This window comes from Argopecten irradians, chromosome 12, assembly GCF_041381155.1.
Source record: "Argopecten irradians isolate NY chromosome 12, Ai_NY, whole genome shotgun sequence".
Taxonomy (NCBI): domain Eukaryota; kingdom Metazoa; phylum Mollusca; class Bivalvia; order Pectinida; family Pectinidae; genus Argopecten; species Argopecten irradians.
The window spans coordinates 41,476,893-41,490,640 of NC_091145.1; the positions used below are offsets into that span (position 1 = coordinate 41,476,893).

A 13,748-nucleotide genomic window follows, 5' to 3' on the forward strand; every position below is an offset into this window, starting at 1 on the left:
TACCTCCCCGTGTCAGACACGATAAGGTGTTTTATATGGAGATATACTATGCAGAGATAATCCGGGGCACACTATCAGCAGGGATTTACCATAACCTGCATTTTGTGACTTCCTCGATACGAAGTTGTACGAGGTTATGTGACGAAGGTAAGTAAGTTGTTTGTGTGTAATAGACTCAGACTGTCGTTATTCAATACATGTAGTTACCTTGCACTACCAAACAAAGTCATCAAAACATCAGAGTTACCGCTAATGTCAAATGTAATGGGACCGCTGCAGATAAATATGTAATTCAGTTATCAAAATGTTGTCTCGTTTAAAAATAGTTATATTTGTATTTGATAGTTCACGGTTGAGTCTCAAGGATGGACAGTCTACTGAGTATATGGGTATTCTGTGTTACCATGACTACAGTATTGGCCGCATCAACAAACGACGGCCTTGTCAATACTACATACGGCGCTGTCCAAGGGAAACCAGTGACTGTAAACAATGACACATTTTATCAATTTCTAAAATTGCCATTTGCAAAACCACCAGTGCGAAGCTTGCGATTCCAGAAACCGCAACGGCCCGAATCTTGGAATGGAACTCTCAACGCCTTCCACCACGGACCGCCCTGTATGCAACCACTCTCAAAACGGTACAAGGGTATTTTGGAAAACAGCCATGTTTCGGAAGACTGCCTGTATCTGAACGTTTACGTGCCCCGGAAAGTAGATAGCAACGCTAACCTATCGGTAATGGTTTATATACACGGCGGAGGATACAAAACAAAAACTGCGTCATTGTACGACGGATCGTTCCTGGCACAACACGGCAATGTAATTGTTGTTTTAACTAACTATCGCCTTGGCTTCCTCGGCTTCCTCAGCACGGAAGATCAGACGGCCATAGGTAATTACGGACTGTGGGATCAGATCTATGCATTGCGATGGGTTCAAGAGAACATCCGGGCATTTGGAGGAAATCCCGAAAAGGTGACCGTGTTCGGTCACTCCGCTGGTGGGTATAGTATCGGCTTACTTCTATTGTCAGCAGAAACCAAGGATCTGTTTCGAAGAGCTATTCCAATGAGTGGATTCGGACTGAGTCCGAGGGCTATAACACACAATGCTAAAGACGAGGCGGCAAGATTAGCGAATAAACTGGGCTGTTTCTCATCGAGAGACGAGTCCATTGATAAAGATGTTCTTGATTGTATGAGAAATAAAACAGCGGATGAGGTGCTAAACAAACAGAATGAGATTGTGTTGGAAGACTCTTCCAGACCTCAGTTTATAATGCGGCCAGCGCCTGTAATAGATGGGGAAATATTGATGGATACTCCTCAAGCCATTTTATACGATGGGGAATCGGTCGGATGTCAACGATTCTTGGCGTCAGATTACATGGCGGGGACAAACAGTGCAGACGGCGGTTTGATTAGGTCATATTTGAAGGTCATTCAAACAAAATACAATTTTACACTCTCAGAAGGCGCTCCAACAAGCGCGCTCTGTGGTTCAATTGCGCCTGCACTTGCACGTGATTATTTTGGATCTAATGTAAACGTATCTGAAGCCATTTGCTTGAGTTACACTTCAAATGGAACATTGGCCGACCAAGCTCGCCGTCTGGTGCACGTGTTTGGCGATATGATGTATGACAGCCGGGCAGTACAAACTTTAAAAGTTCATACTTCGGGAAGTTCAAGTTCTTTCCAGTTCATTTTATCGCACAAGTCTTCGTTTGTAACAACTCCAAACCTGCCCTCATGGTTGAAAGGGGCATATCACGGCGACGAACTTGTGTATATATTTGGAATGCCAGCTTATAACTTTTCAAGGTCAGAGAGGACGATGAGTGAATCCGTCATGACTTATTTAACAAACTTTGCCAAATATGGGTAAGTACTTATTAATTTCATTTTTACAAACTAACAGTTGATAAGTAGGAAAAGAGCAGATGCTATACTTTTATTCATATTGGCAAGCAGAACCGGAGCTGAAAGATCTTTGTCAGTCAAAGAGATCTGATTGTTTTGGTCAAAACAGAGATGGCGTTCACTTCAATATTCCTTCATGATACTGGTACATTACAGGGTCTCACAGAATTCAGTAGTAAGTTTGGGTACTAGTACCTTCACATACTGTTGTTTAGAGGATTATATCACAATAGAGTATTACAGAAGAATATATGACAATGTTTTGGTTTCTCCTTTGTACCTAAATTCTATATTTTACAGTGATCCCAATGGCCGCAATCCTACAATATCTGAGCTACCACTTTGGCCACAATTCGACCAACAACAACAGTACATGGATTTTGACCTCAACCTAACAGTAAAAGAGCATCTCCGCAGCACCATGGCGAACTTTTGGCTGGAAACTGTTCCAGCACTTAACAGAACCATTGAGGACGAAGTCTCCATGGCTCCGTCAGCATTCCCTCTCTCGTCTCTCTCGCTAACATGTTTAATGGCGACAATGTGGGCAATGTATAATTAGAACACTGACGTTGATGTTTGTCATTCTATAATATGGTGTGAATGTAGAAACTTCTTGGCTTTACAGGTTTTTTCCCGTTCAATTCTTTTATTCTCCATATTTGTCACAAACAATAAACAAGTGTCTCTGGTATTGCAAAAAAAGGCATACATATTAAAAGAATTAGTATGCATTAAAAAAATCTACAAGTGTAAATTTCTGAATAAAAACAGAGATTATTGAGAGAAAAAGAAATGTATACGTAACATTCATTCACCCTTTCTCACAGATGCTGTATTTATCAAAAAGTGCCACACGATTTACAAAATTAAGTATCTTAAAGTGTTTCCATCTTTTATTAGTTAAAAAAGAGATATAAACCTCTGGAGTCATGATTCCCATTACTTAAATAAACAGACATAGCCCCATTGTGTTCTGATTACATTGATATCTTCGTTAACAAATTGAGTTTGGTTTTATTGGTGTTTGTGTTTAACTTAAATACGAAACTGGAATTGTTCATTGTTTATGTGAAGTCCAGATTACATCAAAAGTCTTGCAACTAGTGCATGCTGTTCCTGATAAACTGGCTGATAAAAAACAATTCCCCGTGTATGAACAATTTCCCCAGAAATCAAAGAACGGAGAGAAGTTCTTTATCCAATCTTCAAGGAAGCCAAAAGGCGAGGTCAGTCTGCACGTCTGAAGGAGGACCGATTATATATAAATAATCAGCTACAACCATTACCACAGCTCCTTCCACTACCTGGATTTCGACAGCCTCAAGATCTTCGTGCACCCCCTCCCCCACCATCTCGAGGATTCCAGCAGCATCTTGGCGCCCGATCTCAACACAGTCAACCCAACAAATAACATGGTTTCCCTGGTAATGTTCATCCTCTTGGTGATATGTACCCTTCCAGGTCAGGCAACCAACAGAACCACACTTAGGGATGCGATACAAGAGGTATCCCTAATCGTAACGAACTAATAAAACCTACACTAAAGGTAACATTTCTGAATGTTTGCGGACTAAAGTCAAAGTTAAAATTAACGGAATTCAATCAATTAATTAAATCGTGTGATATTCTTGTTTTTTTTAGAAAGTAAAACTGATGAATTTGATGTTTTAAACTTGCCGAAAGGTTACACATACTATGCAAAACACCAATCTAAATGTAAAAGACGATCGGATGGTATCGTTATTGTATACAAGAAAAATATTGAACATTTACTACACTTTAAATCCAGTAATTCCGAATATGTACAATGGTTAATAATATCGAAATCCCTGTTAAATCTTGACTATGAAATATTACTCGGTAATGTCTATATCCCACCTGAAACTTCTAGATACTCAACTATTGACGCCTTTTCAGAAATAGAGCAAGAAATGATTAGATTTTGTAATAGCAATACGCAAGTATCACTTATTGGAGATTTCAATGCTAAGACTCAGTCAAGACAAGATTATATTGAGCCTGACGATAGCCTTTTTGATGTGTTAAATATTGGTGAAAAAGAGCATTTATTCAATGTATTACATGATTTTCAAAAATAAATGGAATGAACATACCTCTTACGAGATACAGTAAATGTACTTCTAGAATTAACAATTATGGAAACAAATTAGTTGAGTTTTGTAAGCAAAATAACATGTACATTGCTAATGGTAGAATTGGAAATTACCAATTCATAGGGAAAACCACATGTAATAATTCAACATTAATAGATTATCTTATTGTGTCATCTGAATTATTCAATTGTATTAATGAGTTTGAAGTTTATGACTTTGATCCTTTGTTTTCGGACGTACATTGCAGTATTGAGTTCAGTATTTTTGGAACTCCCACACATTGCCAAGTTCAAGAATGTCCTAATATGAACACGGACAATAATGGGTATATAAAGTGGAAAAGTGATTTAAAAGATGATTTTATTGAGTATATTGTAAACGAGCAAAACGATAATATGGATCTACTAAATAACGCATTAGATCTTATAGGTAATAAACCTACAGACCACATTTCGCGAAATGAAATAGATAATGTCATACACAACATAAGCAATATTTTCACAACGTCAGCTTCAAAATTATTTGGTAAAAAACATTACCGTGCTAAAGGTAATAAACAGACCAGTAAACCATGGTACAATACACAGTGTGATAAATTAAGGAAAGAATTCCATGCAGCAAAAAAGGAATATTGTCGGATAAAAAATGAAATCAACTTAAAAAAAAACTGAAGAAAAAAAGTAGACAATATAAAAAAGAAATACATAAAAGTTACAAAAAGTACTTAAACTGTATGGAACAGAAAATACGAAACTCTACAAAACATGACCCAAAATATCTTTGGAATATTTTACATAAGTTATCAGGTAATGAAAAGGTTAACAAAGCTATATAACTATACAGGAACTCTTTGAATACTTTAAAACACTTAACAATAACGAGTTTGAAGAAAATAAAGAGTTCCTAATTGACGAAGTAACCGATAATACATATCCAATTCTGAACGAAGACATAAGCGACGATGAGATTAAAGAAGCTGTAAATAAATTAAAAAATAATAAAGCCGGTGGTATTGATGGTATTGTCAATGAATATATGAAACATACTTTACACACATTTCTTGCAGTATATTCGAAAAAATTTTAACATTATACTTAACACAGGTCTAGTTCCAACAGATTGGACTATTGGCATAATTAAGCCTATATATAAAAACAAAGGTGACAAACACAATCCTGATAATTACAGAGCTATTACTCTATCTAGTCTCGTGCCTAGGCAAGTTATTCACTTCCATCATAAACAATAGACTCACTAAATTAGCAGATGAAATCAATCTTATATCACAAGCACAAGCACTTTTAGTTAAAACACTTAACAATAACGAGTTTGAAGAAAATAAAGAGTTCCTAATTGACGAAGTAACCGATAATACATATCCAATTCTGAACGAAGACATAAGCGACGATGAGATTAAAGAAGCTGTAAATAAATTAAAAAATAATAAAGCCGGTGGTATTGATGGTATTGTCAATGAATATATGAAACATACTTTACACACATTTCTTGCAGTATATTCGAAAAATTTTAACATTATACTTAACACAGGTCTAGTTCCAACAGATTGGACTATTGGCATAATTAAGCCTATATATAAAAACAAAGGTGACAAACACAATCCTGATAATTACAGAGCTATTACTCTAGTCTCGTGCCTAGGCAAGTTATTCACTTCCATCATAAACAATAGACTCACTAAATTAGCAGATGAAATCAATCTTATATCACAAGCACAAGCCGGGTTTAGAAAAGGGTACTCAACAGCAGAAAATATCTTTATATTACATACTCTTATCTGTATCTATTTCTCTACAAACAAAAAACTATATTGTACATTTATTGATGTTAAAAAAGCCTTTGATACAGTGTGGCGAATTGGATTATGGAAAAAAATGCAGTCTTTCTCTATTATAGGAAAATTTTTAAAAGTTATATATAATTTATACGAACAAATGAAATGTCAGATTTTTTTATATGTAATGTTAGGGTTAAACAAGGCGAAAATCTCTCACCGTTTTTATTTTCTATTTTTCTTAATGATCTCGAAGAATATCTTCACCAAAACAATGTGTCATATTTGAGAGAAATTGATAGTTTATGTGAAAATAATCTTGGTATGTTTGTTAAATTATTTGTCATTTTATATGCAGATGATACTGTGCTGATGTCAGAATCAGGTCTACGATGTGAACTTGATTGCTTTCAAAGTTATTGTGACGAATGGAAACTAACTGTTAATACACAAAAGACAAAAATAGTTATTTTTGAAAAACGCAAAAGGAGACGGCAATATAATTTCAAATTATTTAATGATCAGATAACTCGTGAAGATTCTTATCCTTATCTTGGTATATTGTTCAATTAGAACGGCTCATTTGCTAAAACAAAGAAAAAGTTAGCTGACCAGGCAAAGAAAGCACTGTATGCATTGTATACTAAAATTAGAAACATCCCATTGTCAATAGACTTGTATCTCCTATTTTGTTGTATGCCTGTGAAATCTGGGGATTTGAAAATGTAAGCATTATTGAGAAAATTCATTTGCAATTTTGTAAAAAAAAAATCTTCATGTTCGAAACAGTACTCCTAATTTTATGGTTTATGGAGAACTTGGTAAATTTCCTTCAGAAATTGAAATCAAGGTACGGATGTTAATGTTTTAGCACAAATTAATTACAGGGGGAGATAAACTCTCCAATGTATTTTACCGCCTTACACTAAGAATGCAAGAAAACGATACTACAGAATTTAAGTGGCTTGGGCATATAAAATCACTCCTTAATGACACATGTTTTAACAATATATGGGCATTTCAAAATACATGTACGATGAATAGAGCTTTGTTTAAAAACTTGCTAAAACGACGTTTATGTGATCAATATATTCAAAATGTTGGTTTTCTATTCTTGAAACATCGTCTCGCGGACAATTCTACTCAACCTTTAAAAAGCAGTTTAAACTTGAATCATATTTAGTAAAGCTTGATTTCAAAGAACGTGTTAATTATTAGTAAATTTAGAACCTCGAATTTAAAATTTCCTATTGAAACTGGTAGATGGGCTGGAATACCACGTGATAACCGTATTTGTTTAGTATGTAATAACGGTATTGGAGATGAATAGCACTACTTATTTCAATGTAGTAATGCAAGTGTAACTTATATCAGGCATAAATATATTCCACAATACTATTATACAAATCCAAGTTTATTAAAAATGGGAGGCATGTTTGAAATCTGTAATCGAACTCTATTAACGAGAGTGAGTTATTTTCTTAAACAAATAGAACAGTTATGTATTTTAGATTGATCAAAAAGTACAGTGTACTTGTTACATACACCTGCATTTATATTACTGGTATGTTATTACTTCTTATTATGTTGTGATATAGCTGATTATATATGTTATATGATATAGCATTGAATATACAATTGTATAACTACTACATGTATATGTTCAATCTATTTATACTCTGTACACAGTATTAAGCGCTCAACTTCTAATAAAGCTAAAAGTATGAACTTAAGTAAAATTGAAATATATTTGGTGGTTATGCAATTGTATTATACTGCTATGGCTACGCTAAAGGTCAATGATATGAAGTATTAAGCATATACCATTATAACATTAAAATATTGCTATGGTCGTTGTTTATACTACAATCATACATAACTAACGATGACCATTCATTGTACTCTCCAATGTACGTAAAATATTTCATACACGGATATGTACGCTTGACTGTATTATGTTCACACTGTACTATTAGTTACCCTGTCTGTCATGTATGTTTTGTATAAATTGACCTCTTGTGGCACACAGAGGTGTGCCCAGAGTGTATTAATAAAATCTGAAATCTGAAATCTATAAACAAATATAAACAAAGTACTTGTACTTGACACATGTTCTTAGTAAGTACATTAATGGACTACCATTCAGCCGCACAACCCGAAGCAACACCAGATTATTTAGAAAGTTATGCGAATTCTTCTTCAAAGCAGCTTTGTAAGCGAATGGTATTCAGTACGATACTCTCTATGAACACTCTTGGGTAGTTAAGTATTTCGTAGACATGTATAATGTTTGTTTGGACGGCCAGCTTCAAGTTTCCAATTTCATATCAAAAATCGTTTTCTTGAAGAAAGATAACGTTTACTGTGTAATTTTGTTTTGAATGTGCAGGATAATGTAAACATTCAGACGAGAACTAAAACGTGTTGTACAAGAAACAATTGATTAAAGATGCTCCACCGCCGACAAATGGTATTTTTACACTATCAAAAACAGGAGAAGACGATTTAGTATTTTTCTTCAGTTACAAAATTTACTTACTTTACACCATTACCAACATTGAAAAGTTTGAGCTTTTAATTTTACTTCAAGTTAAAAGTATGAAAAATAATTAATTGCATCCCGAAAAAAATCCGTTGCACTATATCCTATATGGAATAAAGTACTGATTGCGCATGCACCAACGGCAAAACTAATTATTTTATATTATTTTTTGTGTTAATTCAACATATATATACACGGTAATACACCAATTATTGTTCAAATAATGAATATCATTTATGTTCTGTTGGCGGTGGAGCATCTTTAATTGAAAGGCTTTCCTAATGGTCCCGAATACCCTATTTCTCATAAGGAGCCATTTATTTATAAAGTACATTTTTGAATACATGTGGCCCAATAAGGGTAAATTGTGGTAAATCCTATAAATCTCAACTAGTCAAAGAGTTTCGCATGGGTTGTAACCAGTATTTAGCCAAAAACATCTATTGGCGGACTCGAGATTTTATATGTTTGTTGAAAACAAAGACAGAAAGTAATTATATCCGATGAAATTACATGGATTAATTATTTCAATGTATGCCAAAAGTATTTATCACCGAAAGTACTTGGTTCTTATATTCGAAGTGTATCCTACGTATGGGTGCCGCCATTATGGCGTTCCATTAGGCGGTGCCGTATCAATTTAGTACTAACTCGTAAGACTTTCTGTGTCAGTGAGGTGTGTTTATACCAATCATGACGTTATGCTCTACAGCCCATCGGTACAAATACAGTGTGCAGTATACAAGGCAGGCACTGCACAAAAGCACTGCACAGATTCAGTGCAGTGTGGCATAGACAGACTACTTATATATTCAGATATGATTGTAAAGAAGAATAAAATGCATGATTTGCAACATCTCTAAGAAATTTCCGGCAATCTACGGAAATATATATATCCGAAGACTGTCAGAAACTCGGAGATGTTGCGATTGAGACTTTTTAAGTGAGTCTCGGCCAGGTGACAGGACCCAGAGCCTTCCTCGTGGGGGCGAGTGCTCAACTGATGGCCAAAGTGAAGTGGTGTCAAGGGGGGTGTTTGGAAGGAAAGATAAGAAATTATCTTTGTCGCCTTTTACGATCACAGCGTGTACAATACGTGCGTGTATTGGGAGACTACAGTATATTGGTGGTGTGCCTCTGTATTTTGCTATCTCACTAAAGCACTCCGCCAGAGGCAAAACAGGAACACTCCACTCAAATTATATGGACAACGGGCGCGGAACCAGTCGTCCCACTTCCATTTATGCTGAACGCTATGCAGGAGCAGAAACTATCACTTTTATAAACCAAAGTATTTCGCGGCCAGGAGACAGAATCCAGAATCTTCCTCACATGGACTAGCGCCCAACGAACCGCCAAAAGTGGAGCAGTATCATGGGAGACGTTAGGAAGAGAGTCAGAGAAAAGATAAGATACTAAATGTAGTCGCCTTTTACGACCAAGCAACGGGTACAGCAGCCAGGTACAATGCCCTAACTAAAAACTAACACCAGGGTAGTCATCTTAAACTCACAGAAGGGACGGAATTGGGGTGGTCTCCGGCAATTCGAAGGGGAAAAAGTCTATATATACATATCTTATACGCAAACTTTATAATGCCGACCTTTCTCATTCATTGGGATGAAAATAAACGTTTATAAGAAATTCAGGCTTTTATTGTTATTCTCTAGACTACTTCCTAATTCAGTAAACAGTTTGTTGACGGTAATGAACGTCTTCAATAAGCGATATCACGTGCATCACACTGCAAATACAGTACCTATTTCCGGTCGTCATTCTCTGCTCATAGAAGATATTGGCCAAACAGCATTACCGTATTTGTAGACATGCATATTCATTACACGACCAGCTTCAATCTTCTGATTTAATAAAAAAAAATGACTTCTTGAAGTAAGAAACACATATATTATGGATTTTTTTGCGATTTTTTTATTGATTGAATGGATGACTTTCCTAAAGGTAACCGAATACCTGTATTACAATAGGGAGTTATTTATATATGAAATATACAGCTATCAAACATCAAATAATAAATACCTAACTATACTTGTGTTTATGCAATATCAATCTTCAAAAAAATTCTCATTTACATCAATTTTTAAAAATTGATTTCTTTTGACGTAATTTTGCTGCTATTGAAAACCCTCTGAGGACTGCTGGTCAAAAACAGTCAAACATTGTTAAATTGACGTTCATGCATTAAACTATACCAACTATTGGTCATATGCTTACCATATTTTTTACGGCCATTTAGCCAATTACAAATTCTTGGTATGGAATATCGCTATAAAGGGGTTGGGGATATGATGGAAATGCAATGGGTGACAACATCGTAGTTTATGAAAAGACATGCATAAAAAAGTGAACTTACCTACAGTACCCTATCAAGTGAACTTACCTACAGTACCCTACAGTACCTACAGTACCCTATCAAGTGAACTTACCTACAGTACCCTATCAAGTGAACTTACCTACAGTACCTACAGTACCTACAGTACCCTACAGTACCCTACAGTACCTACAGTACCCTACAGTACCCTACAGTACCCTACAGTACCTACAGTACCCTACAGTACCTACAGTACCCTACAGTACCTACAGTACCCTACAGTACCCTACAGTACCTACAGTACTACAGTACAGTACCTACAGTACCTACGTACCTACAGTACCCTACAGTACCCTACAGTACCCTACAGTAACCTACATACCTACAGTACCTACAGTACCCTATCAGTGATACCTACAGTACCTACAGTACCTACAGTACCTACAGTACCGTACAGTACCCTACAGTACCTACAGTACTCAGTACCCTACAGTACCTACAGTACCCTACAGTACCCTATCAGTAACCTGTACCTACAGTACCCTACAGTACCCTACAGTACCCTACAAGTGAACTACCTACAGTACCTACAGTACCTACAGTACCCTACAGTACCCTACAGTACCCTACAGTACCTACAGTACCCTACAGTACCCTACAGTACCCTACAGTACCTACAGTACCCTACAGTACCCTACAGTACCTACAGTACCCTACAGTACCTACAGTACCTACAGTACCTACAGTACCCTACAGTACCCTACAGTACCTACAGTACCTACAGTACCTACAGTACCTACAGTACCCTACAGTACCTACAGTACCCTACAGTACTACAGTACCTACAGTACCTACAGTACCTACAGTACCTACAGTACCTACAGTACCTACAGTACCTACAGTACCCTACAGTACCTACAGTACCCTACAGTACCCTACAGTACCTACAGTACCCTACAGTACCTACAGTACCCTACAGTACCTACAGTACCCTACAGTACCTACAGTACCCTACAGTACCCTACAGTACCTACAGTACCTACAGTACCCTACAGTACCTACAGTACCCTACAGTACCTACAGTACCCTACAGTACCTACAGTACCCTACAGTACCTACAGTACCCTACAGTACCTACAGTACCCTACAGTACCTACCCTACAGTACCCTACAGTACCCTACAGTACCCTACAGTACCTACAGTACCCTACTACAGTACCCTACAGTACCTACAGTACCCTACAGTACCTACAGTACCTACAGTACCCTACAGTACCTACAGTACTACAGTACCTACAGTACCTACAGTACCTACAGTACCTACAGTACCCTACAGTACCCTACAGTACCTACAGTACCTACAGTACCTTACAGTACCTACAGTACCTACAGTACCTACAGTACCTACAGTACCTACAGTACCTACCCTACAGTACCTACAGTACCTACAGTACCTACAGTACCTACAGTACCTACAGTACCTACAGTACCTACAGTACCTACAGTACCCAGTACCCTACAGTACCCTACAGTACCCTACAGTACCCTACAGTACCTACAGTACCCTACAGTACCTACAGTACCCTACAGTACCTACAGTACCCTACAGTACCTACAGTACCTACAGTACCCTACAGTACCTACAGTACCTACAGTACCCTACAGTACCTACAGTACCCTACAGTACCTACAGTACCCTACAGTACCCTACAGTACCTACAGTACCCTACAGTACCTACAGTACCCTACAGTACCCTACAGTACCTACAGTACCCTACAGTACCCTACAGTACCTACAGTACCCTACAGTACCTACAGTACCCTACAGAACCTACAGTACCCTACAGTACCTACAGTACCCTACGGTACCTACAGTACCCTACAGTACCCTACAGTACCTACAGTACCTACAGTACCCTACAGTACCTACAGTACCCTACAGTACCTACAGTACCCTACAGTACCTACAGTACCCTACAGTACCCTACAGTACCTACAGTACCCTACAGTACCCTACAGTACCTACAGTACCTACAGTACCCTACAGTACCTACAGTACCTACAGTACCCTACAGTACCCTACAGTACCTACAGTACCCTACAGTACCCTACAGTACCCTACAGTACCCTACAGTACCCTACAGTACCTACAGTACCTACAGTACCCTACAATACCTAGAGTACCCTATCACCCTTAACATAGGCTTGCTTTGTGGAGGCTTGCTATAAGTTAGACATCTCTATAAGTGGGATGTGCTAATACTCAAAACCAAATCGTGTATTGACTTAGGGACGTTTGCCTTTTTATAGCACTATCTTACTGAAGCTTGCTAAGGTCCGGTCGCATGGAGGTTAGATTAACGCTGAACGTAACAACGTCGTATAAATAATGATATCATATTAAATTTCATTTTCAATAACTTTTCAACTTTGTAACAAAATAATTCTGCAAACTCGTTTCAACGTTGTAACAACGTTTTTTTCTGGCCCATTGAGTACTTACAACGTGCAATCCATTCGACCCACTGCCTTCATGCTGAGCGCTCTCTCGTGAAAGACAAAAAACATTCCACCCAGACACATTATACCGAGTCTTCCTCACGTGTGGTGGTGTCAAGGGAGCGTTTGGAAGTCTATAAGAGAGTCAGTTTGGAAGAGAAACGTTAATATCCCAAATTTAGTCGCCTTTTACGATTATGCAATGCGTGCAGAAGCTACAACGTCCTATCAGCAGTTTGTCATATGAACAACAAACGCACAGGAATGGAGGAATTCGGCGATGGTTTTAAAAAAATCGAAGGGAGTATATCTTATTAGGATGAAAATAAATATTCATCAGTAAAGCATTTATAGGCTTTTATTGTGCTATTTTCTACCTCATAAAGGCGGATTGTCGACAGAAGATATTTATAGACTAATATTTGTTGGTAATTAATATTTCCAATATCCATACATTAATTTCGCAATAACCAGAAGAAACATCAGGATATTCACAAAATCAATAAGCGATATCACGTGCATCATACACGAATATTAGAATA

The 13,748-nt window shown here is 37.1% G+C and overlaps 1 protein-coding gene across 2 annotated transcripts; it reads left to right on the forward strand.

Annotated features, from left to right (window-relative positions):
- LOC138335871 (neuroligin-4, Y-linked-like) lies at window positions 1–5,167 on the forward strand. Of its 2 annotated transcripts, XM_069285040.1 has the most exons (3): window positions 1–147; window positions 346–1,888; window positions 2,228–5,167. In XM_069285040.1, exons 2-3 carry the CDS (start codon window positions 366–368, stop codon window positions 2,487–2,489), a joined length of 1,785 nt encoding a protein of 594 aa, XP_069141141.1. In that variant the 5' UTR covers window positions 1–147; window positions 346–365; the 3' UTR covers window positions 2,490–5,167. The 2 variants fall into 2 exon arrangements, with proteins under 2 accessions (XP_069141141.1, XP_069141142.1); XM_069285041.1 differs by lacking the exon at window positions 1–147 and having other exon boundaries at window positions 175–1,888.
- Window positions 5,168–13,748: the final 8,581 nt, after the last annotated feature.

Excerpts from the sequence above, each read along its gene's own strand:
- LOC138335871 (XM_069285040.1), top strand. The coding sequence starts at position 366 with ATGGACAGTCTACTGAGTATATGGGTATTCTGTGTTACCATGACTACA. Across the intron at positions 1,889-2,227 it reads ACAAACTTTGCCAAATATGG|TGATCCCAATGGCCGCAATC; the intron begins GTAAGTACTTAT and ends TATATTTTACAG.